This window comes from Nannobrachium achirus (genome assembly GCF_963921795.1).
Source record: "Nannobrachium achirus genome assembly, chromosome: 11".
In the NCBI taxonomy this organism is placed as follows: Eukaryota; Metazoa; Chordata; class Actinopteri; order Myctophiformes; family Myctophidae; genus Nannobrachium; species Nannobrachium achirus.
Genome location: NC_137820.1, coordinates 30706532 through 30734053, shown reverse-complemented (window position 1 = coordinate 30734053; position 27522 = coordinate 30706532). Strand labels below are relative to the sequence as shown.

At 45.1% G+C, this 27522-nt stretch overlaps 1 protein-coding gene across 1 annotated transcript in view; it reads right to left on the bottom strand.

The window, feature by feature from the left end:
* mrpl23 (mitochondrial ribosomal protein L23) overlaps window positions 1-27522 on the bottom strand; it is an 89607-nt gene that overhangs the window by 22721 nt on the left and 39364 nt on the right. Inside the window, exon 4 of the mRNA XM_080737814.1 lies at window positions 27057-27130. Within this exon, the coding sequence (XP_080593940.1) occupies window positions 27057-27130 (74 nt within the window). The remainder of the gene's footprint in view (window positions 1-27056; window positions 27131-27522) is intronic.

The following is a 27522-nucleotide window of genomic DNA, read 5'->3' as shown; positions in this document are numbered from 1 at the left end:
TTCTCTGCCCCTGTGTGCCTCTTGTCCAGACATCTCGTCCAACCATTCCAGGAATAGGACAGACGGACAGGGGAGGAAGGAGAAGGAGTTCACAGAGGAGAGAAAGTGCTTCTACCAGGGGAGAGACATGAAAGCAAAGCACGCCGCCGATCTCACACGAGAGAGCCCAGACTCTAATCTGATCTGTATCACAAGGGTCTTCTGCAGGGGGTCCGGGGACCCCTAGGGGGTCCACAGAGTTACTACAGGGTGTCCTCCAAATCTTTGAGTGATAGAAAGTTTTTTTTCTTCTTTTTTATATTAACAACTTGAACCCTAGTGTCCATATTCTGAGAACTTTAGCCAAAAATAGCAGATCTACAAGCTCACAACGCCTCGCGCTGCGAGGCGTTTTGAGCTTGTGGATCGGCTATTTTCGGCAAAGAGCTTTGGTGTAGAGGGGGGAAAAGAGCAGACTAAGTACAGAGTGAAAGGTCAAGTTTATTAAGTATTGACAGTTCAAGTGGTTACACTGATGATTGTGCTGTCAAGCGATGAAACTATATGGAATCTGGGGATCCCTGCTTCATCTCTCTCTCTCTCTCCAGCTAAAGCCTCTATCAGAGTCCAGGGTGAAGAGCTATTCACCGCAAATTTTAGGTGTAAAGCTATCCACCTAAAGTGAGAAAATAAGTGGAGGCCATCATAGTCAGTCACAGTGAAGTCACGGTGAAGTCCTATCACTGTGACTGACTGGTCTAGATTGACCAATCAGTGAACGGGGTGAAGAGCCTATCTGTCTGAAAGTAAAAACAGAGAGATGTGTCGGGACTCGCGGCGGAAAGCTCTTCACCGCGAGGAATGACATAACGTTGTAGTTTTATGACTCAAAAAGACTACACCGCGGTGGATAGCTCTTCACCGCGGTACCGACTCTGATAGGGGCTTATGGGGTCCTTGGCCTGAAAACGTTGAAGAACCCTGACTTATTGAGCGGAGGGGACGCGAGGAGGAGGCGCACACACACAGAGTGCTGTGTGTGAAAACAGAGATAAGTGGCAGTGAGAGCAGAGAGACCACTAACCAGCAGCATCCTGCTGCGGGGTTCAAGCGGGGTCGTGACCCCCAGCCCTCCCTCTCCAACAATTACACTCTCAATTACAATGACATCCCTTCCACACAGCCCAGCGCCAACGACCAAATAACTTGGTCAGCGTTGGCCAGCAACACTGTGACCAGGGGCGTCACAAGGGGCGGGGGAAAGTGGGACTGAGGGGCCCTAGTAACTTTAGCTATTGGAAAAATAGCAGATCTACAAGCTCACAGCGCGGCACCGAGAGTGCCACGCTGCGAGCTTGTAGATCTGCAACTAAATCCCTGGATTGCAACTAAATATGATTCCTTGTTGTTTACATGCGTTTTTGCATTTGTTTTCCATCTTGTTTTTCTATTGTATTGAGTAACTGTTTTTATCTATTGACCTTTCTACTTGTGTACTTGTTTATTTCTTTGCCTGTACAGCACTTTGGTTGGCCCTCGTGGTTCTTTAAATGTGCTATATAAATAAAATTGACTTGACTTGACTTGGAACTAAATAATTTGAGATGGGGGTCCGTGGCCAAATACATGTCATCTTGGGGGTCCTTCACATGAAAAAGTTTGAGCACCACTGACATAGAAACATAGGTTTCTTGCACACATTTTCACGATTTTTCAAAAATAGCAGATATACAAGCTCACAGCGCGGCACTCTGTGCCGCGCTGTGAGCTTGTATCTGCTTGTATCTGCTTGTATCTGCTTGTATCTGCTTTTTTTCAATAGTTAACATTCATGTGGGGCCCGCAGTGAATCCTTGTACCCAGGGCCCAGAATTTGGTATGACGCCCCTGACTGTGTGTGTGTGTGTGTGTGTGTGTGTGTGTGTGTGTGTGTGTGTGTGTGTGTGTGTGTGTGTGTGTGTGTGTGTGTGTGTGTGTGTGTGTGTGTGTGTGTGTGTGTGTGTGTGTGTGTGTGAGAGAGAGAGGATGTGTGTCGGTGGGTGGGTGAGTGAGTGAGTCTGTCAGTCTCTTGTGTCATTTGTGTCATTAGTTCATGTCACAGTGTGAAATAACACCTATTGCGACCAGAGAGCTCGGGATTATCTTACAATAAATGCGAGAAGTGTGTGCGCGTGTGTATGCATAATGTGTGTATGTAATCCGGTATGTAATCCGTGTATCTCGAGAACTGTTCGTCCCACCGGCTTCAGATTCGGCACGCGCGTTCCCCGCCGCGGCACGGAGTGCCGTGCCCGGCCTTGACCCGACGCGCGGTTTTCCAGAACTGGCGCGAAACCTTCGGAATCACCATATGCGGAGCTGATTGTTGACATCAGGCTGTTCCGGAGGAACCGGCGCAAGCGCTGACTCATTTGTGACATCACATCATAAAAGGCTCTTACATCACGTACGCCACATGAGTCAACAAAAAATGCCATGGTTACGTATAGAATGTCATCAGTATGACGTGTTCTGATGTCACAGATCTAGCTGCTGACATCTGCGTATTCTGCTTAAAGAAGAAACAAACAAAAAGCAACAGAGATATTCATATATGGGCATAAAAGGACACATACAGACAGATACAGAGATCTCCATATATGGGCATGAAAGGGAAACAGACAGACAGATACAGAGATCTCCATATAAGGGCATAAAATGGACAGACAGATACAAATATCTCCATATATGGGTATAAATGGACACAGGCAAAATATGGTCAAAACGGGTCTTATGACAACAGGTATAATGGGGTTTGCATTAAAGGGTAGGGCATTCACAGAGATCTCCATATATGGGCATACAATGGATGCCCGTGTGCAGAGCTGATGTCTGACATCAGAGTTTTCCGGAACCGGCACTGTGTCTGTAGAGATCTCCATATATGGGCATAAATGGACACAGGCAAACAGATGGTCAAAACGGGTCCTATGACAACAGATATAATGGGATTTGCATTAAAGGGTGGGGCATTCATTCCCTATTTACATTGTTCCCGAGTTGGCCAGTCCTCGACTAGACACTCGGCCGCCTGACAGACACATACAGAGATCTCCATATATGGGCATAAAATGGACACAGACACTCGGTGCCGCGCTGTGAGCTTGTATATCTGCTATTTTTCACTGGTTAAAGCATTCAATATTTTTTACTCTGAAGAGAGTTACATGAACTCTGTATTTCCCACAGGGGGTGGAACCTCTCAGCCTCTGGCACTGCTACAGGGCATCCGATATTACACACACACACTTCTGCCCGGAGACTAGCAAACACATGCAAGTGTTTGCGCGTGCGCACGCGTATGTGTGTGAGTGCGAGCTGCGTGCGTGCGTGCATAGGCCTACATGTCTGGGCATGTCTGCGCCTTGTCTGCTACTGGAGACGCCGGACCCTGGTAACAGAGCTCTCAGGAAGATATCGTCACTATTTAAAAAAGAAAACCCCACACACACAGCCACTTGCTCCAACACCGGGGGGGCCACAACAACAACAGATAAAACAAAATGATTTTATACTTTAGCTATTGAAAAATAGCTAAATATTTTCAAAGCGAACGTTTGTAAATCAAATTTTGCTTCTGGGTGGTCCCTGGAACTATTTGAGATGCAGGTCAATAATATCAAAGAATATCAATATATATATATGTATATATTGTCGCTGTCGGGTGAAAACCTGTCCAAAAGTGTTTGTTTTGAATTTATCATTTAAAAAACAAACTAAACTAGTGAAAACAGCCGATCTACAAGCACACAACGCCTCGCACCGCGAGGCCTTGTGTGCTTGTAGATCGGATGTTTTCACTACTTTTGTGCGACAGCCTTGTATGATGAAGCAGGGCTTTACTTGGTGAAAAAACGTATAAACGTGAAACTTGGAGATACGAGGTTTCTGCCCGACAGTGACACTATAAAGCATCAAAAGTAGCAGACGTGTCGCTTCACTCGTCGATCTGCTACTTTTGCAGTTTTTTTTTTATTTGGAACCCTGAAAAAGTGATCAGTTTTGGGACATAGGAGGTTTCCACTCCACAAGTAGAACCCAGCCTTAAGCCGATGGCAGAGTGCCGACATCACTGATATTAGAAACACCTGACACACGCTGGCTGCAAAGTGCATCCGGACGCTCCAGCGTCAGAGCAGACACACACCTAGGGCTGTCACCATTATGACTTTTTACATGACGATTAATTGTCACTCAAATAATTGCGATTAACGATTCATTTGTGTTTTGTCGTTGACAATTACATTTCTGTTTGGCTTTTAGGCTTTGAAGTTGCACATGGTAGATATGACACATGACCTAAATATACAAAGAAATTACTGACATTTGATGACTTTATACTTAAAAAAGAACATTGATAATGGAACTAGCCGATCTACAAGCTCAAAACACGTCGGCGTGTCGTGAGCTTGTAGATCTGTTATTTCCACATTTTTTTACTTGAAAAAAGACATTAACATTTTTCAACATGGACACTATCATGACGATTATGAAAAAAAATGCGATTATGTCGAATTATTGCGATTAGACGATTATGTAATAATTGTGACAGGCCCATACACACCTCACAGTCCCTCCATCACCAAACTGTCCTCTATATCAACCCCCGCCCCACCCGCCCCGCTTGCCCGACAATCTCGCAAGCAACACAACACACACAAACAGCTGTCTGCCGTCATTATCCCTTCCATCCCTCCCTCCCTCCCAGACCCCCCGCTCACTACGTACCCCCCATTTCTCCCTCGCCAAACGCACGTAAACAACTGCTGAATAGTGTTTTTACCCCTCCCCCCCCATAGGACCCCACTATCTAGGCTACCCTATATACACACACACACACACACACACACACACACACACACACACACACACAGCCTTACGCGGAAAAAACAAACACGCTCACCCCTACACGTATGTGCAACATAAACACCCCCCCTCCCCCCACCCACTCCCCGGCAGGGGCGTCAATTGGGTATGGCAGGGGTATGCAGCTGCCATACCCTGGGTCCAGGGGGGGGAAAATAAAAGTTACTTTTAAATATAAATCCATGAATGTCTCTTTGTCTATCTGTTCTGGTTATTGTGTTGCTAAATTATAGTAAAATAACTACAAATGCAAAATTTTACAACATGGTCACTTTAACAAGGTATTATAATTGTATTCTCCGCATCTTGACAAAATGGTATATTCCCAGGTTCCGCAGGTCAGCTGCACAGGTGCAATGCATTATGGTTAATTGTGGCACGTTTACTAACATGCCAAGTTTAGCTGCACTTGAACAACCTGCCATATCCAGCCCAAGAAACCGTAGAAACTGGGGGGAAAAAATAGAACGTACTTCTTGAAATAAATGTATGATGCCTGTTGCTAAGGTATGGCAACATGACTTGTGTCTTGCACGCGAGCGAAGACACCACCCATGTTGCCATACCTTAGCTTTTTCCTTAACTGACGCCACTGCTCCCCGGCTCCAAGGAATGCGAGGACCAGCTGGTTGGAGGAAAAAAGAAAAAAAAAAGAGAAAAACTAGGAAGCGTAGCAAAACAGGAAATGCATGGGCAGGGGCCTATCAGAGGACTTCATCAGAACCCAGTGCCTGCCCTGCTGAGAAGCTGGGTGGCGCCTCACGCTGGCTGGCTGATCAAAGTGGCAGCCGTGTCATTAGGGTCAGGGGGTCAGGCGTAATCAAGGGGGCGGGGAGTGCGCACGCGCACACAGTGGTGCGCCCCGGTCTATGTGTGTGGAGTGGACACACACACACACACACACACACACACACACCCATACAAACTGTGTGTGCGCGTGCGTGCGTGCGCTGTGCGTGCGTGCGCGCGTGCGTGCGTGCGTGCGTGCGTGCGTGCGTGCGTGCGTGTGCGTGTGCATGTGTGTCTACCAAGGGTTGCTATGGCTATTTATGACAGTGGTTCTCAACCTGTGGGTCGGGACCCCCTATGGGGGTCCCCAAATTATTTTGGGGGGTCCCCAGATGATTAACTTAATGTGCAACATTGTTTCTCACTCAACTGTAAACAGTGTATGGGAGGGTATATGCACATTTCTAAAGTGATAATTTAAGGACTTTTTAATACCTCTCAAATGACGAATTAAACATTGGTCAAATTGTCAAATATTAGAGGCAGAATTGTGAAAATAGCAGATCTACATGCTCACAACGCCTCGCAACAGATCTGCTATCTTCACAATAGAACCGTGTTATACAAAGTGCTCGTCAGGGTGGGGGGTCCCCAGTTAAAATATGATTATTTTGGGGGTCACGGCCTGAAAAGGTTGAGAACCACTGCTTTAGATGTCGGAGTAGGTAGAACATAAGGGAGTAGGGAAAGTAGAGAGAGAGAGAGAGAGAGAGAGAGAGAGAGAGAGAGAGAGAGGAGAGAGAGAGAGAGAGAGAGAGAGAGAGAGAGGATCAATTATGTTGAAAAAGAAAAGGAGAAAGGAGAGGAGAGAAACAAACGGAGGGAACGGTTTGCGTGCCATCCCCAACACGGGATGCTTTAAAGACCCTGCTGGGCTCTGTATAATTCATGTTCACCACCGAGCTGTTATGAAACACACGCGCGCGCCCTCCGCCCGCACGCACACACAGAAGAGTACTCAAGAGTACCGAATTCTCCAAATCAGGAGACAGACAGACAGACAGACAGATAGGGAGACGGGGCGGCGGGGCTTTCAACGATGCTTATCACCACACTGCCGGAAAGCCGCTCCTTTTATTAAAGACTCTCTCTCTCTCTCTCCCCACACACACACACACACGCACGCACGCACGCGTGCCATGACGCAGCCACTCACAACCACAGGCTCGGACACACGCGCGCAGCGGGCGTATGACGTGTGCGTTTGTGTGCGCGAACACACTAATTAGCCCAGTGTATCAGCCCCCTGTATCCTTCCTTCCTAAGATTTATACGCCTAGAACGCTGACAGATCCATTATATGGGAGGGGGGGGGGCTAGAGAAGTGCAGACCAACGTCAACGTGATAATTATCATTATCATTATTGAATTGAAGGAGGGGGGGGGGGGGGGGGGGGGGAGACGTTTACATATTTGCGTACCGTAATATGACACAAACGTCAAGGTTCTATAACAGGGGTCTTCAACAGGGGGTCCTCAGAGTTACTACAAGGGCCGCCAAATCTTTTATGTGATAGGATCATGTTTTTTTACATTAATCACTTTAACCCTAGCATCCCTATTCTGAGTGGAACATTAGCCAAAAATAGCAGATCTACAAGCTCACAACGTCTCGCAGCGCGAGGCGTTGTGAGCTTGTAGATCGTCTATTTCTGGCAAAAGAGGTTTGGTCTAGAGGGAAAAGAAGAGCAGACAAGTGGTTAAATGTCTGAAAATACACATTAATCCAACATACAGTGATGACAGCGCTGTCAAACAAATCGCTGTCTCAGAAATCTATGAACATATTAAAATATATAATCATATTTGAACTGTGGGGACCCCCCACATCCTGACAAGCACTAAGGGTTGAAGCATTACATTTGTATAACACGTTCTATTGTGAAAATAGCAGATCTACATGAAAAAAATGTTGCACATTAAGTTCATCATCTGGCCCCCCCCCCCCCCCTGCAGGCTGAGAACCACTGGCATAGAGGCAGACAAGACGAAAGACAGATTCACTCACAGACAGACAGACAGACTGACAGAAGGCCTCAGTGTGTTCGCGTGACAAGGTGAGGAGGGGAGTGCAGAGGGAGGAAGAGGAAGGGGGGACCGTCGTGATCCAAAATGGTGGAAAATAATAAAATTCCACACCGATAAGCAGGATTTCCCCCTCGGCCCGAGCTGCCTGATTCAGCACCTCCAGTTCCAGCGAGAGAGAGAGAGAGAGAGAGAGCTGGGGGCTCCACTAAGAGTGTGCGTGCCGTGCATGCGCGTGAGTGTGTGTATGTGGTGCGAGAGTGTGAGAGAGAGAGAGAGAGAGAGAGAGAGTGTTGTGTGTGTGTGTGTGTGTGTGTGTGGGGGGGGGGGGGGGGGTCTTCCTGCTTTGGCCTGAGAGGGGGGGGGGGGTTGGGGGGGAGAAATCAGCCCCCTATATCCTGCACCCCTCTCTCGACCCTCCCAGCCTAGCCACGCACTGTGGCTAGGCGCACGCGTGGCGCACACACACACACACACACACGCACACACACACACACACACACACACACACACACACACACACACACACACGCAAAACCCTAGAGGGTCTATAGTTGAGCAACAAGGAGGCAATAACAGATAGGAGATGAATAGAATGATGCTAGTGCTGCTGCTGCAGAGAGAGACAGACAGAGATAAAGTGAAAGGGAGACAGAGAGAGAGAAAGGTTGCCACCTAGTGTCTGTCAAACAGAGGGGATGGATGGATGGAGTGGTTCTCTCTCTCTCTCTCTCTCTCTGTGGTTCTCTCTCTCTCTCTCTCTCTCTCTCTCTCTCTCTCTCTCTCTCTCTCTCTCTCCCCCCCCCCCCCCCCCCCCCCCCCTCCTGCGAGCTTGTAGATCTGCTATTTTTTGGAAAAAGTTGTGAAAATGTGTGCAGATCTTTGAATATATGTATTTTTAAAGCGAACGTTTGTAACTCAAATTTTGCTTCTGGGGGTGGTCCCTGGAACTAAATATTTTGAGATGGGGGTCCGTGGCCAAATACATATCATTTTGGGGGTCCTTCACATGAAAGGTTTGAGAACCACTGACATAGTAGTCTCTCAAGAACAGACTAACTGAGCTCCAGTTACAGTGAAAAGGACCTTTTCCTTGACGATGCACTAAGGTTTTAATGACAATATTGTATTATTAAAAATGAATTCTAAACAAAAAGGTCATAGTATTTTGACTCCGAAACCTTGAAAAGTTTTCATTGTGGCACCGATAAATAATAACTGTACGTAACTATCGAAGTGTACTGTGTCGGTTCCATTGATCCAAGCCGCGGAACACGATCAATTAGATTGATCATCATGGACATGTTCTGAAAATGCCCACGGCCCACTCATCTGCTATGTCAGTGGTTCTCAACATTTTCAGGTCGCGACCCGAAAAATAATCATATTTGAACAGGGGACCCCCACCCTGCACAAACACTTGGAATTGTAGGAGTTGCATTACATTTAGTTTTACTCACCGATTCTGTTGTGAAAATAGACGATCACATGCTCACAATGCCTCGCAACGCGAGGCGTTGTGAGCATGTAGATCGTCTATTTTCACAATTTCGGCATCTATTATTTGACATTTGACCAATGTTTGACCTGAGGTAAAAAAATAAAATAAAAGTCCAAATGAAGCTGCTACTTTACTCCGCACGTGTTGGTTCAACCCCCATATCTTGTTTTTTGCTTTGCGGTCGTCGGGCAGAAATTGCTTTGGGGGCGTGAAAAAGCAATGCGATTGGTTGCTGCCAGGAGGGGGGGGGGGGGGTCGATAACAACCACCCCTCCCGGGTCAGACACCTTGACACCTTTATTTACTTCTCCTCGAAGGAGAAACCTGGCAACCACGGAGTCTGCAAAACGAAAACACACAACAAGTCACTGGCGACCAAACCAGTGTGTGCGTGCGTCCGTGCATGCGCGCGCGTGTGTCACACAGGGGTGTAAATGCCACCACAAGAATAGAAACCCCAGAAAATTGGTGACTAGCGAGTGCCATTTTCTGGACCTCATTAGGGAGAAGGGCTATATTTAGGGGGCGAGGGTTAGAATTAGAGGCTGGTTAAAGTTAGGGGTGAGAGTTAAAGTTGGCGTGTAGTGGTTGAGGTGAGCGCACCGGCGTTAAGTAAACAGACGGTCCACACGCTGTATAACGAGGCACGTGTGTACATGTGAATGTTGTGTTCCGTGTGACGCGCGCGCGCACGCACAGACACAAACACACAGTCAGACAGGAGCCCTTATCTGTCAATCGACGACGGACAAAAACAACAACAATACAACGTGTTCCTGTGTCCCGGACTTGTCCCTTAAAGGACATGTGACCATGCTTTCATATTCCAGCCTTATGTAAGAGCGCAATTTAATGTTGGGTGCTCGGTTCAAATATTTACCGTGCGAGCGTGTGCGTGTTTGTATATATACTAGCCCTTACCCGTTCAAAGATATGAGCTCCAAATGATGTGCAGTGTGTGGGTTATGGGATGTGCACTGTGCATACAGTATATGAGGATGGAAAGTAACTTTAACTGGTGCTTGCATGATGTAGGAGCATCAATGTAAGAAACCCGTTTCGTTTAATGGCTACAGAGATACTGTCCCCCCCCCCCCCCCCCAGCCCGCCCGCCCCCGCCCACCCGCCTGCACACACACCCGCCTGCCTGCACACACACACACACACACACACACACACACACAGAGCTGGTTAAACATTTTGCCTCAAGCTAGATGCAGAATAGATGTGCCTCATGCTAGATGCAGAATAGATAGTAGATACAGCATAAAAATGCTAATATACAGCATACGATTTGTGAAAGTGACAAACGGGCTTCACAGTTATGTCAGGTGTGTTCATATGCTTATGGTGATGCGATTTCAGAGCAATTGCTCCAGCCACCGAGGAGAAACGCTGTTTCAGACAGACATACAGACAGACACTCACTCACTCACTCACTCAGACAGACATTCGCAAAATTATAGTATAGATGTTGCTGGGGCATGAACCTCGTAACTCAACTGTCTACTTTTCATGTTTTTCTTTTTTTTTCTCTCTTCGTAAATGAATTCCCTATACTTCGTCAAGACAAAAGTAGGTAAACAAAGACAGTACATCTGCAAGCTCAACGTTGTGCGCGCGCAGATGTGGTATTTTCTGGAAATGTTTTGATTTAACAAGCGTTAAATAATTCAATAATACACATTCGATCGATGATCATTTTAAAAATGATTTAAACTAGTGAAAACAGCCGATCTACAACCACACAATGCCTCGCATTGCGAGGTGTTGTGTGCTTGTAGATCGGCTGTTTTCACTAAACCACATTATCAAATAGGATTGTTGCCAGATTTTGCAAGAGGAATAAGCAACCAGGTCTATGAAAACAAACCCAAGGGAAGTGAATATAGGCCATATGAACACTTTAAACCTATATACGTTGGCTATTTGAAAATAGCTGATCAGATCTACAAGCTCACAACCACAACCACCCAAAACAGCGTCTCTCTCATCTGGTCAGTGCAGCTGAGTGCACGTACAGTATGCATGTTTTCTCTCTCTGTGTATGTGGACTGGAGGGGAGGAGCAGTGCTCCGGGCTGCTGATAAAATATATATAATTAATTATCGTTTTGACGTTCGTAGATCTGCTATTTTTGAAAAATCGTGAAAATGTGTGCAAGAAACCTATGTTTCCATATCAGTGGTGCTCAAACTTTTTCATGTCAAGGACCCCCAAGATGATATGTAATTGGCCATGGACCCCCCATCTCAAAATATTTAGTTCCAGGGACCCCCCAGAAGCAAAATTTTAGTTACAAATGTTTGCTTTAAAAAATACATATATTCAAAGATTTGCACACATTTTCACGACTTTTCAAGAATAGCAGATCTACAAGCTCGGAGTGCCGCGCTGTGAGCTTGTATATCTGCTATTTTTCAATAGCTAAAGTTACTAGGGCCCCTCCACCTTGGGCCCTGGTAACCTCCCCCCCCCCCCCCCCCCCCCCCGTGTGACGCCCCTGCCCATCAGTTTCTTCCCTACTTCAGAGAGAGGGGAGAGAGAGAGAGAGAGAGAGAGAGAGAGAGAGAGAGAGAGAGAGAGAGAATGACACTCTCCCCTGGGCACATGAAGTGAGCTATTGTCTATAGATAAACATGTGCAGAATGGGGCTTTGGGTGGAAATTTATATGACCACACCCTGCAAAAAATATATATTTCTAACCACGCTTTCTAGACACGCCGGCTATTTTTAGATGCGCCGGCGGTGCACCTAAACAACCATTTTGTGCTTTCGCTGCCTGAGACTGTTGTTGTGATGTTAACTGTGAGAATTCACAACACCGTTATGGTAACAACCATTAAAAAAAGGGAGAAAAAAACAAAACAGTAACATCGCTGCTAGCACAGTTTGCTGGATTCCCAAAGATGGTGCCTCCAATGCACAGTAGCATAATATGTTTGTATATAAATCCATAAGTTCCCATAGTACTGTTTTTGAAAAATCGTGAAAATGTGTGCAAGTCTTTGAATATTTCAAATCCTTCTAAGGTTTTTTGAAAAACCTCTTTTTCTATGTCAGTAGTGCTCAAACCTTTTCATGTGAAGGACCCCCAAAATGATATGTATTTGGCCACGGACCCCCATCTCAAAATATTTAGTTCCAGGGACCACCCCAGAAGCAAAATTTGAGTTACAAATGTTCGCTTAAAAAAATACACATATTGAATGATTTGCACACATTTTCTCTCAGTGCCGCGCTGTGAGCTAAAGCAGTTGTTCTCAACCTGTGGAAATGTGCAAATTATTTTGGGGGGTCCCCAGATGATTAGCTTAATGTGCAACATTGTTTTCTCACTCAACAGTAAACAAAACAACATAAAGTTAAAGTGTATACAGGGTATCTGCACATTTCTAAAGTGACAATTTAAGGACATTAAAGACCTTTTTAGTACCTCTGGTCAAACATTGGTCAAATTGTCAAATATTAGAGGCTGAAATTGTGAAAATAGCAGATCTACATGCTCACAACGCCTTGTAACTTGAGACATTGTGAGCATGTAGATCTGCTATTTTCACAATGGTATAGATCGAGTTAAACTAAATGTAATGTCAACTCCTACAATTCCAAGTGCTTGTGCAGGGTGGGGGAGGTCCCCAGTTCAAATATGATTATTTTGGGGGTCGCGGCCTAAAAAGGTTGAGAACCACTGAGCTAAAGTATAAAATAATTAAGGCCCCTCCACATTGGGCCCTAGTAACTCAGTCCCACTTTCCCCCCCCTTGTGACGCCCCTGTCCATGTGTACACCCTCCGAGTTAAACAAACACAGAGGATTATACTGAGTACCCTCCGTCTGTATCACACAGATGCAGATGTCCAAATCAATACAGTGAAAATATTATCACTCTCCGTAAACTCGGCCTTTTTTGATTGATTGAAGACTTTATTAGAAGTTTGCATAGGAAAAGGTACAGTTTCATGACGGTACAGTTCACTGGTACAAGGTCTACTAAAAGGAGATCCATGAAAAGACTAAGCTTATTTCCACTGGAAACCATTGAAGTATCTCATATAACATTGAATGACAGACAAATAGAACACAGTACTATGCAGTAGATATGTAAAGAAAAACAAAAAAGAAAACAGTTAAGTCTAAACAAACAGTATATACAAAGAAGGGGCAGGGGAGGGTAGGGTTGGGCTAGGTTCATTTTTTTTACCAGTTGCGAATGGCTGCTGCCTGTAAGTGGTTTTTCAGGGCAATTTTAAAGGATGCTAGTGATCCACACTCCTTTATGGCCTTCGGTAAGGCTTTCCACATTTTGGTGGTATAGCAGAAAAACGAGTTTGACCCTTTGTTGGTTTTTACTCTGGGTTGGAAGTGATCTGTGGCGCTGCCTCTGGTGTTATAATTATGGACATCCTTAATGTTTATAAAGTATTTTGACAGGTACTTGGGTATCATAGTGGTGTAGTGTATCTTGTACACCAGGCCCATTGCAAGTTGCTGTACTCTATCATCTACTCTGAGCCACCCCACTCTTAACTGGTGTGTAGCGGTGAGGTGAGTCTGATAGGGAAGGTGAAGCAGAACCCTAATTAGTTTATTTTGGGCTGTTTGGAGTTTTGTTTTCAGGGCTTGTGGGGCGTCACGATACCATACGTGGACTCCGTAGTCAAAGAGGGGCTGGATTATTGCACCAGCTATGGTCTTCAGTGTGTTGAAATTGACCATTGGGGCGATCCTCTGTAGGAAACGAGTTCGTTGATTGATTTTATTTATTACTTTAGAAGTCATCTTTTCACTGGAAAGATTAGCTTCAAGGATACATCCTAAGTAAGAGATTTCGTTTTTTCGTGTTATGACCTTGTCACCCACTTTGATTGTGAAGTTATCGACTTTTTTGAGGTTATGATTTGATCCAAAGAGGATGGACTCAGTTTTACCAATACTAACTAACTAACACGTTTGATTCGGGAGATGTTGGCTGATTGGGGGGGGGGGGGGGGGGATAACTTCCTCAGTATCAAGTGTGTGGCTTCATGTAAAAGCGTTTGAGAAAACACGGCCAAATTGACATGTGGACGCACAAGGCTCCCTGCATCGGAGCTGGACCATTCACACAGAGCGGCCAGAACTCTCATTCATATTATTCACAGTGTCACCCTCCAGGGAGTGCTCAGAGAGAGAGAGAGAGAGAGAGAGAGAGAGAGAGAGAGAGAGAGAGAGAGAGGGGGGGGGGGGGGGTACACTAACCAGCTCAGTTGGCTGGGAAGCAAAGTGGGGAGAAAAAGTACTTTTTTTTTTTTTTTTTTTTACTTCAGTAAAAGTATCCATACCGCAATTTAAAAGCACTCCGTTACAAGTAAATAGTCCGGAATTAAAAATGTACTTGAGTAAAAGTACAAAAATATATATTTGGTATCCAAATGTATTTAAAAAGTACCAAAAGTATACTCATTATGCAGAATGTCCCGGGTTTTTAAATATACAGTATAAAATGTAAAATAGCTGATCCACAAGATCTACAAGAACAGAGGAATGTCAATGTCAGTCAAAATGTACATAGGGCTGAATGTGGTTAATATTATGTATTGTACAAACTGTATGAATTGTATTTGTAGTGGAGTAAAACATTTGACCCTGAGATGTAGTGGAGTAGAAGTAAAAGTGCTGAAAATTGGAAACACTGCAGCCAAGTAAAAGTAACTCAAACGTGTACACAAGTACAGTAGTTGAGTAGATGCACTTGAAATACGGATGGGTCGATATGAAAATTTGACAAAAGAAATCGTGATTTACGATATTATTGCAATAATTGAAATCCTTTATCCTGGGGCGTAACATTTGCCAAAAAATAGCAGATCTACAAGCTCACAACGCGTCGCAACGCGACACGTTGTGAGCTTGTAGATCGGCTATTTTTTGGCAAAGACATTTGATAGAGAGGGGGGAAAAAGACTGTATCAAGTACGTATATTATAAGTACCTTTTTACCATTTACAGAGGGTTTAAGTGGTACCGGATATGCAGCTCGGCAAATAAACGGTGAATTGATCCCAGTGCATGACGGAGGACGATATCACTATAAATTAAATCTCCACGATACGATTATCGTGAGTGTTTTTTATCACGATAAACGATAATATCGCGTATCGTCCCATCCCTACTTGGAAAGCGAGCTGCCATTCCACATAGTGAAAATAACTCTTCCTCTGTCCCAGGCCTCACCACAGCCTTATAATTTATATGCTAGACACAGGGTGTAGCTTCATCAATGTTTGACATTTTTTTCAATCATCCCTCCTCTCTCTACCTGCCCCACTTATAAACGCCTATAATTTGGGGAACGCGGAGCACTTTCTTTTTCAAACAAAAGCACGAGCATTGGATTTACAAAGGCACCAACAAGGTTTAACTGAAAATGCTATTTGGTGCATATTTAACTGTAGGCTGGGTGGGAAAAAAAACAAAAGCAAACTTGAATGAGGTAATCGTCCACATAAGGCTGGCAACGCGTCGCGAACATTACATGAGCTACAGTGAGGAAAACATCTGCCTTGCAGGGGCGTCAATTGGGTATGGCAGGGGTATGCAGCTGCCATACCCTGGGTCCAGGGGAGAAAATAAAAGTCACTTTTAAATATAAATCCATGAATGTCTCTTTGTCTATCTGTGCTGGTTATTATGTTGTTAAATTACAGTAAAATAACAAATACAAAATGTTTAAAAATGGTGACTTTAACAAGGTATTATAATTATATTGTCCACACTTTTATTCTCCCCATTTTGACAAAATGGTATATTCCCAGGTTCCACAGGTCAGCTGCACAGGTGCAATGCACTTGAACAACCGTTCCAGGCCGCCATATCCAGCCCAAGAAACTATAGAAACGGGGGGAAAAAATAAAATGTACTTCTTAAAATAAATGTATCATGCCTGTTGCTAAGGTATGGCAACATGACTGGTGTCTTGTGCACATGCAAGACACCAGTCATGTTGCCATACCTTAGCTTTTTCTGAACTGACGCCACTGCTGCCTTGCCAGCTGCATTGTGATTTCACTGAAAGGTGAACGTTATTTAAGAAATTCGTAATAACAGTCGTAACAACAAGGCATCCGAAAGGGGAAAGTTAATACGACCGCGTTACTTTTGAACGGCCTTACCGCACGGACAAAGGTTTACTGAACCAAGTAAGGAATGCAAGTGTCTGCACTAGCATCGACTAAAGCTAGCCTTACACCTAACAACTTTGAAAAGATTTCTCAGTCGTAATAAAATCGAGACGAGTCGCGGCACGCTCCCGTGATTCGGTCGTTACTCAATCGTTAAATGTGAGGTAGTGGTCCGACTCGATTTTTACCCCGACTTGAGACCCCGATTCTGTTACGACAATATCAAACTGCTTTGATATTTTCACAAATCTGGGCTGAGTCTGACTGAATGTCGAGTACAATGACGTAAAAACCAAAACAGAACGCTATAGAGAGCCAAAAGCCATTCATTCCCCAAATGCTGAGCTGCCAGCCTGGTCGCTACTAGTAGCTGTTGGTGCGGCTGCGACAGCCCTTTATTTCACCGCGTATCATAATAGTTCATTATTCCAAACATTCAAAGTTGATAGGATCAATCTGCGCCGGCTAGACTCAACTGAGAGGAGAGGAGAGAATGAGATAGGACTGAGGGAGGAGGGTGGAGCTCGTTGTGTGTGCATGCAATGATGGAAAAAGTACTCACTTGTTTTACTTAAAGTGGGCGTGACACGGCCAAAACAGCTAATTATGGCTATCAAATTAGCCAATTTTTTTAATGATGTCATGTACCCCCATGTTAAATTACCCAATCAAATTAATTTATTGTAGTTACTGTACTGAAAGTAGTACTTTCTGTACAGTAACGGCAATACATTAATTTGATTGGGCTAATATGGGGGGAGGGGCGGAGACTCGCGGAGTCGAGTATCCATATCATTATCTTTTGAAACTGCCCCAAAAAAAGCTGTCCGAGGTGTGTTTCCGACTTTCTAAACCAACTTTAAAACTATCAGTTCTAGGGGTAAAAATTATATAGCATTCGCTATAAAATCAATGGTTAGACCGATAAAAAAGTACATGTCTTCTTCAAAAAAGGTGTCAAAAAAGGTGTACGAGGGTCAACACGCTTCTCCCCCTCTATGAGACGGTTTTGTCGGCCATACCCTGCTGTCTCTTACCCTAACCTGGAGCACCCGGGACACCGGAGCAAGCGTAGAACGAGGGAACAGCGATCTCCTCCTCCTCCTCCGCAGAGGAGGTCTGTGGCTCATACACTCTGTGTGTGTGTAGCCTGTGTGTGTGTGTGTGTGTGCTTTCGCATGTGTGTGTGTGTGTGTGTGTGTACACACACAATAGCTCTCGCAAAGCCGCAGCCTGCAGCGTTAGCCGGGCTACACGCTAACAACAAGGCATCACGTTGTGCGTGGCACCGCACGACGGACGAAGTATACATTGCGAGGCACCGCACAACGGACGAAGTATACATTGCGCGGCACCGCACGACGGACGAAGTATACATTCACTACTAACTGATACTGCCCCGCCTCCTTTTCAGACTGTTTGGAGAAACACCACGTGACTTACTGTATCATAATGTTAAATTTCGGCCGGTGTCACGCCCCCTTTAAATAAAAGTATCAATACTGTATACTGCGATGGGACGCTGTTTGTAGATCGGCTATTTTCATTAGCCAAATAGGGCTAAAGTGATTAATGTTTTAAAATATTATAATTTATATCTGTAAAGTAGCTAGTAGGCCTAACTAAAGTACAATATTTTCTTCTGATGTAGAGGAGTAGGAGTAAAAGTACTGAAAACTGGAAATAATCAAGTAAAGTACAAATACCTCAATTGTACTTAAGTAAATGTACTTATTACACCACTGTGTGTGTGTGTGTAGGGGGAGCTAGGAATAAGAACACAATGGCTATAATAGGCCTATTTCAGACAGATTTCAGAAAATACAAGGGAATCTTGAACCAGTCTTTACAAAATCTTTATAGGCATCTCACATCTAACAACTGAAATATTTTAAAAATCATCATTAAGTCTTTGGGGAGTCTTTTTCAAATCTTATAGTGTGAGAGGGTAGTCTTTTAGAAATCTTAACACGATGAGTGCCAAGGGCCACAAGAGGCCGCCAAAGTGCCAGACATTCCCCCATAGGCCACCGCTGTAACATACGGGTACCCACGCAGCAGTGGATTTTCATTTCACGTTGACCAGTGTTTTTTTTTGCCCGATTTGCCCCGAAAATGGTCTTCAAAGATGTGAGAATGTATTGGATTAGGCGGCGCGATGCGGCAGCGTTACCCGATTACGGGCCGGTGGAAAGAGATCGCGGTCGGCGGCCTGGATGAAAATTTAGAGTCAGCCTTCGTTGAGGCCTCCGATTATTTAATTCATTTTATTAAAGAAACCGGAATTGTTCGGTTTCGGCACCCCGGATACGTCGCGCATAGATTGAGTTTTTTTTGGGGGGCTCTAAACTTTATTCAAAACCATTTTCAATGGAATAAATCGTCGGAACACGTAGAATGGCTCGTTGGAAAGTGTCGGACGAGCCAGGACCACCCACGTCTCTACAAGCAGCTCAGGGTAAGTAAAATAGCAAAAAAAAAAATCGGTTTTAGCACTAAAAGAGTTAACAAATCTGTCCAAAATCTTGTCAAAGTTGTTAGATGTAAGAGGGCCTTTAGGTGAACCTATGAGTCCAAACTAGGACTTCAACCCAAATCGATAAGTGGAAATGTCCGGCAATAAATAAACTGTCACGTCCATGAGCTCTCAAATGCCAGTCATTTAGAATTGCTAAAGAAGGAGAACCAAGTCACGTATTCTCATTTATCCGAGATAATGGAGGAAATAGATCATAATTTGAGAGTGACCAAAGGGACGTGGCGAAGGGACATGATTCATGAACTGCAATCCAAAGAGGGATCTTTGGAACATCGTGTTCCCTCTTAGGATCGCAGGTCACAAGACGTGCCAAGCCATCAACCCATATTTATCTGTTCTTCCACTCCATACCAGCACCAGCAGTGAATTTTACATTGAGGACTATTTGAGGATAACCTTTACATGGTTTGGGTTGTCCTGTCATAGACTGTGTGTGTTGATGGGAAGGTGGAGTCGCATACGGGAGCGTGTCGATATTGCGACACAGGTGAATGTAAACCTAGTGAAAAGCTAACCTACCGACGCGGGTGAGTAGCTAACCTGCCGACGCTGGTGAATGTTAACCTCCATGCCTAAACCTAACCCAACCCCTAACCTCAGTAACCGTGGCACGGGTGAGTAGCTAGCCAACCGACGCTGGTTGTCGAAAGAATGACACATCGAAAGAGCGAGATTTCCCCGTCGCATACCACCTGAGCAGCATATGTGTCAATGTGAGACTGGTATACAAAACGAACAGCACATACTGGTCTGGTACAGTAGGTCCCCTGACACGAGACACCAGAGCGAAATATGGACGGGAGTTTGTCCACGTTTGACTATTAACCCTCCCTAACACTCCCTAAGGTCGAGTAGCGACAGCCAGAGCTTTTAATAAGGCACATTTAAGTCATTGGGTGTACCAGCTATTTTTCCTATTTTGACGTACGATTGGCCCGCCGCTCGATCACGCAAACAAACACGGTCTTTGTGATCATGTGGGGAAAATTTGTTCCAATAAGTTACAGGAGGTTGAGAGAAGTTGTTGTTATTGAGCCATGGGCGCCGCCATCTTGCCTCTCCTCCAGTGGCTACGTGATCCGCCACTCGCTAGTACAGCGTTAACGTAATCCGCCACTCGCTAGTACAGCGTTAACGTAATCCGCCACTCGCTAGTACAGCGCTAACGTGATTCGCCACTCACTAGCACAGCGGTAACGTGATCTGAATGAGTTAAGACTAAAAGCCAAACAGAAATTAAACGTGTTATTTTTTATTTTTTTTCAATGCCAAAAACACAATTAAATCGTTAATCACAATTAATTGTGCGACAATTAATCGTCACTTAACTATTTCATGAAAGTGATGATCCCTGTGTGTGAGTGTGATGTGCGTTTTGCTGCTCCCTTCCTCCACATCCATTGGTGGAAAAAGTAATCAAATTGCTTACTTAGGTAAAAGTATCAATACTGCAGTAAAAGCCCGGTATTCAATCATGTACTTGAGTAAAAGTACAGGTATCAAAACGTACTTAAAGTACCAAAAGTAGAAACTACTCATTATGCAGAAGGTCCCTTATCACAAGTTTTCAAATGTATAAAATGTATTAAAGAGCTTTTGAAAATAGCAGATCTACAAGCAGCTCACTGTGAGCCTGTAGATCGGCTATTTTCAATCGTCTGAGAGGGCTGAAGTGGGTATGTTTTGTAATAATAATCAAATCAACAAAGTAACTGTTTTCAAAGTAGTAGATCGGCTATTTTCACAGCTTCTTCATTATATATATATATATTGTTTTTTTAATTTATGAGATTTCTTAGATGTGTTTGATTGTTTGTTTTAAAATGTATGTTCGTTTTAAGTCATTGTCTGCCAAACCCGAGTATCCCGAGCTAAGTTTTTTCTTTTTTTTTTTTTCACGCTGGACTACTCATTATGCTCACTAACCCAGTGGTTCTCAACATTTTCAGTCTGCGACCCCCAAAATAATCATATTTTAACTGGGACCCCCCCACTCTGACGAGCACTAAGATTTGAGGCATTACATTTGGTATGACACGGTTCTATTGTGAAAATAGCTGATCTACATGCTCACAACGCCTCGCAAACGCGAGGCGTTGTGAGCATGTAGATCGGCTATTTTTCACAATTTCTGACTCTAATACTTGACAATTTGGCCAATGTTTAATTTGTCATTTTATAGGTATTAAAACCCATTCTGAGCCCCAGAAATTAACGGATTATAATGTCCAGAGTGCCTCTCGCTGGCTCCATTAACGGCCATTATCTTAATTTGAAGGCCAGAAGTCCACAGCGTAAACACTTCCGGTCTGACGTCATCGCGTCCTTCACCGGAATCGATCATTGTTTACGTGGTGTCATGGCGGATCGGATCGATGCTTTTCAACATGTGTTTTATAAGCGAGCATCTATTGCCATCTTTGCTTCTAAAGTGTTGTTTTGAGATAATGGACATTAAAGATGAGATCCTCCGTCTGCCTCAATGTTATGGGATTACTATTTTGTGCTTGTGGATCCGTGATGATGATAAATCAGCGACGGAGATCGGCTCGGGACCATCCGCCATTGTACACGGTAGGATAACCGCCGTTACAGTAATATATTACATTTCACGAGATATCTCGGGAATGGCACTAAATCGGTTAAAAGTTCCTTATATTACAGTAATAAAGAAAGAAAAAAACAACACATATTGGCCATTTTTACACTTTGTTAATGTTAAGCCCAAAACGAGAGTAAATGCCAGCAGAACAGTGTATTGCAAGCCATTTTGGCAAAATTCTGGTCGGCGCTACCCACACGTTTAGGCTGTGTAGCTCATGCCTCGGATGCCCGATGCTTACAAGCTGTACCTCGTTGTAAAGGTAACGAATCAACGATAAAAATGATATAAAACACAATACAATTTGGCATTATTAAAGGGGAGATATAATTAATTATTAATATGCTTCCTTTCTTTTTGTGCTGAGTTTATATGGGGTTAGGGTAGGAAAATAAATTTGAATTGAGTCGTAAACCTACAAAAATTGGTCCGCGACCCACAAACGGGTCCCGAGCCAGTGTTTGGGAAACGCAGCGCTCTCCCCCTCTCCGGCTCCCCTTGCCCCGTCTCTGCACCTCCTGGATCTGGCATGACTCCATCATGCCCTCAGTCACCCCCACTCCCAGCTCACCCCTCTCTCTCTCACACACACACACACACTTTCCCCACCACACACACACACTGCATATTTCCTAAACACACACACACACACACACACACACACACACACACACCAGTTCTTCCCCACAGTGGGGTCCCCCCTATAAGCCTGAGGAAAATGGCCGTCACGGAACCCCGCTAACGGGGAGGGAGGGAGAGAGGCCTCCCCCCTCAACCACAAAGCAGGGGCATGAGAGAGAGAGAGAGAGAGAGAGAGAGAGAGAGAGAGAGAGAGAGAGAGAGAGAACATATTACTGCTGCAATATTAGCTGATGGAGGAGAGCGCAGGGTGCATGAGGCGTAGAGGGAGGGAAAGGGGAATGCGAGTGTGTGTGTGTGTGTGTGTGTGTGTGTGTGTGTGTGTGTGTGTGTGTGTGTGTGTGTGTGTGTGTGTGTTGTGTAGGGGGGAGGGGGGGGGGCTGCGAGCATCGACCCACAGAACACTCACCCACATGTGGTGTCAATTAGGAACAATCTTGTTTTCTACCCACCGCTGCAAAAGAAAGTTTTTCTGGGGCTGCGTGTGTGTGCGTGTGTGTGTGCATGTGTGTGTGCGTGTGTGTGTGTGTGTTTGTGCGTGCGTGTGTCCACGCAATAGAGAGCGAGAGCGAGAGAGAGAGAGCGAGAGAGCGAGAGAGAGAGAGAGAGAGAGAGAGAGAGAGGGAGACTGAGGTAAAAGAAGGGGTGAGGAGAAGGAGGAGGAGAGCATGTTTTTGTCCGGATATTCGGTTTTATATCAAGCCGTTTAAGCACAAAGAGAGGCTGCGTTTGAGCGCTCCTGCCCGCCGTTCACAGTCAAACGAGCATGACTTCACAAAACCACGGCGTGATTGCAACTACAGAGGGAATGACACTCTGCAAAGTAAAGAAAGAAAAAAAACAACGTCGGCTCTCTGGGGCCGAGCGTGAATGGTGCACACATGTCAGAGATAAATACGTGTACGTGTACGGGTACGCGTATGTGTTCTGCGTCCTCACATCTCAGAAGTTATACAGTACTTAGTTGCAACGCGGGTGTCACGCAGCGAAAACAGCACACCAATGCAGTAGGGCAGTGGTTCTCAACCTCTTCAGGCCGTGACCCCCCAAATAATGATATTTTAACTGGGGACCCCCCACCCTGACAAGCACTAAGAGTTGAGGCATTACATTTTGTATAACACGGTTCTATTGTGAAAATAGATGATCTGATAGGTCGCCGAGTTTCACAATTGCTGCCTCTTATATTTGACAATTAGGCCAATGTTTAATTTGTCATTTTAGAGGCATTAAAAGGTCCTTAAATTGTCACTTTAGAAACGTGCATCTCTGTTAATGCTTTTCGTATTTTTTATTTGTATTTTTATTTGTATTCTTACTTTAAATCTTTTGCTTCATTTATATCGGTGTCTATTTTGCATTTTGTGCCCACTGTGATATTTTATTCATTGATCTTTTGCTGTAGTTTTCCCTACATGCATATCATGTTGCTTTGACCCTGCCCTGTAATGCACTTTGTGAAAATGTCCTATATAAAAATGTATAAATAAATTCATTATCATTATCATTTTGTAAAATGGGCATCAGGTCAAGTAGAGATCAGGCTCCACTGTGGCGTTGTGTTGACTGTGTTGTGCTGTGTGCAACTGGTTGTGACAGTGAGCATCAGAGACAGTGGTCACAGCTGGGACTGGGAGTTCCAGTGTCAGAGGAATGTCCTTTGAAAGATTCATGGCCGCCTTCAATTATGTATCCTCTTTCAGATTGTCACGTCCACGTCCATTATTCATCCATCGGGGCGAGATTGAAGGCTCCCGCTCAGGTGGCGGCGTGGGTTAAACACCACTGTTGATTGATCTGGGACCAGGTCAGTGTCGATTTCATCCACTAAAAACTAGGAAGAAAAGGTTCGTCGACTACCTTTTTTCACTGATAAAAACGTAACAAAAACGACCAAAAATAAGGTATGATGACTAAAACTAAGTATAATGTCAATTTCGTCAAAAAATAAAAACTAGGCTAGAATGTCAGGGAGGGACTAGTGTTGAAGAGATCCAGTAGAACTAAAAGAAAAGTGATTTTCATGTTTGGTTGCGCTCGGGTGTTGACCTCTGAAAATAGCAGATCTAAAAGTGTCGCATGCTTTTTTCGTCATGTAGATTTAGTCGACTAAAATCTTATGATATTTAGTACTAATACCGGACTAAAACATTTCAGATGACTAAAACTAAATCAAAATTTGCTGTCAAAATCAACAAAGTCTGGGAACAGACCAAAAACGGTGGCCGCCAAGACAAAGGCTCCTTTTCTTTACTTAACAACAAACAACATTAACATGCCTGCATGCTTAACTGCTGGGCTTACATACATTTGTACATGCTGCACTGTACTGTGCTTACAGCAGGGGTTACAGTTCACTATGAGAAACCCAGCTGTTATGTTATGAAGTAGAGACACTGTGATGACTCGTTGGAGGAGATGTGTGGCACAAAGCATATATGCCAAGTAGGGATGGGACGATAAGCGGTATTATCGTTTATCGTGATAAAAAACTCTCACGATAATCGTATCGTGGAGATTTTTATTTATCGCGATATCGTCCTCCGTCATGCACTGGGATCAATTCACCTTTTATTTGCCAAGCTGCATATCCGGTACCATTTAAACCCTCTTGGTAAGGGCACTTATGACATACGTACTTGATACAGTCTTTTTTCACTCTATCAAATGTCTTTGCCAAAAATGTGCCGATCTACAAGCTCACAACGCGTCGCGTTGCGACGCGTTGTGAGCTTGTAGATCTGCAATTTTTTGTCAAATGTTTCGCCACAGGATAATGGATTTTGATTATTGCGATACTATTGTAAATCTCGATTTCTTTTGTCACAATAATCATGATATGACATTTTCATATCGTCCCATCCCTACAAAGCATATATGCCAAGTTCCCTGGCCGCTCTTGTATGCACGGTCGGTGGTCACTGTCAGAGAGTTGGTGCGGGGGACTGGGGACTGGGGAGCCCCGTGTACATGTAACGGAGGTGATCACCCCGCCCGGCTTCGAACCCAGGTCTCCCGCGTGAAAGTCCAATATCTTAACCATTACGCCAAAGGGATATCCCTATGGAATGAGGGCAGATACTAGACTTTTGAGGCTTCAGGCTGGGGCTGCGACTCTCTCCGCCACACTCACCCCCCTTTGACCTCCTCCTACGGGGAAGCCCGGATCCGGGTCACGGCACCAGTGTAACAGAGGTGAATAGAACCACCCCACCCGGCTTCGAACCCAGGTCTCCCGCGTGAAAGTCAATATCTTAACCATTACTCCAAAGGGATATCCCTATGGAATGAGGGCAGATACTAGACTTTTGAGGCTTCAGGCTGGGGCTGCCACATACAGGACGTAAGTGCTCGTGTACAAGGTAGAGTCGCTCCTGTTTTTTGGAGCGTGTGTGTCTGGGGATCGCACCGTCTGCCGCCGTACGCTGTTCTCGGCCGTGCGCTGTGCATGACTGTCGGCAGTATTGATTGTGGTTGTCTGCTGCAAAATCTCCGCCGCTTTGTCTGTCTCGTACCTGCTGCTAGCCGCATCTCGCACTGACTGGTGTCAGTGCATTCGCTTCCTTACTGCCTAAACTACCATGCAAAACTGAGCTTGTAGATCTGCTATTTCTGAAAATGTTTCAACGTGGAAACGATCATGACAAAATAATTGTGATTATGTCAAATAATTGCGATTAGAAGATTATGTAATAATTGTGACAGCCCCCCCCCCCCCCCCCCCCACAAACACACACACACACACACACACACACACACACACACACACACACACACACACACACACACACACACACACACACACACACACACACACACACACACACACACACACACACACACACACACACACACACACACACACACACACACTCCTTCACCTTCCACCTCTGGCCAGACACACACACACAGAGAGAGGAGGTCAGGGATGGCCCAGATGATAGCCATACCTCCATATTTCCTGTAATAAGTCTGGCGTGAAACCAAAGACGACCCCGTGCCCTACCGGCCCGGCCAGAACCTCCTGGCTGCTGCTTTCTGAGGAGGGAGGGCAGCCAGAGTGTGTGAACCACACAGTACTGCAGGGAGACATGCAACAACAGGGATATATGTGTGTGTGTGTGTGTGTGTGTGTGTGTGTGTGTGTGTGTGTGTGTGTGTGTGTGTGTGTGTGTGTGTGTGTGTGTGTGTGTGTGTGTGTGTGTCTTTCTCAGAACGGACAGCAGTTACCGGTACAGGGTGAAAACAGCTCGCTGCACGGACTGCACGTACAGCAACGCAACAAGTCTGAGTTGTTTGTACTTTTGGAATAAGGTGTGCGTGCAAGCGTGCATGTGCGCACACACTGTTGCATGATGTGTGTCCGTGTGCGAGCCAGGGGACCGAGGGGACTGAGGCACAATAAAGGTGAAGGGCTTTGAGGAGCTCACCTTCAAAGCCTACCTGCGCCCCAGGGCTCCGTCGGGGAGACATCAACCAAGCCCTCTCACCTCTCTAACCTGGCAACACCCCTCGCCCCCTCCCCTAGACAACCACGCAACACAAAGGCCCAAAGGCTCACAAGGGCCCAGATACTGTTGTGTTTAATAATGCAGTCCCCACGATGAAACAAGAAAACACAACGGACAAGGTGGGTGTTACGGAGAGAGAGAGGAGAGAGAGAGAGAGAGAGAGAGAGAGAGAGAGAGAGAGAGAGAGAGAGAGAGAGAGAGAGAGGGAGGGGGAGAGAGAGAGAGAGAGATTCATGGGTGAGGGAGGGCCATTGTGGAGAGGTCTCCACCTCCCACTGTGTGTCTGTGCACCCACCAGTCCTAAAACAATAACACTAACCAGGACAGACTGGGTGCAGGAGAGGGCGTGTGTGTGTGTGTGTGTGTGTGTGTGTGTGTGTGTGTGTGTGTGTGTGTTCTCACCAGCTGAATGTAGGCAACTTTGTAATCTGGCTTCTTCACCTTCTGGTTCAGGTGGTTCCGCTTCTTGTTGCTGCCTGCAAGCGCGCGCGCGCACACACACACACACACACACACACACACACACACACACACACACACACACACACACACACACACACACACACACACACACACACACACACACACACACACACACACACACACACACACACACACACACACATAGAGGATAGTTTTGTACTGAACAAGGACAATATACATTGTTATTAGCAACATTGTTATGTATTGAATGTACCATATATTATGTAGATAAATCACCCAGCACATGGCATAGAACTTCTTTTCCGTAAACAAGCTGTCAAAAATCAGAGAACAGCTTGCACACGCGTGTGTACAGGATTCTGTGTGATGTGTGTGTGTGTGTGTGTGTGTGTGTGTGTGTGCGCGCGCGCGAGTGTGTGCGTAT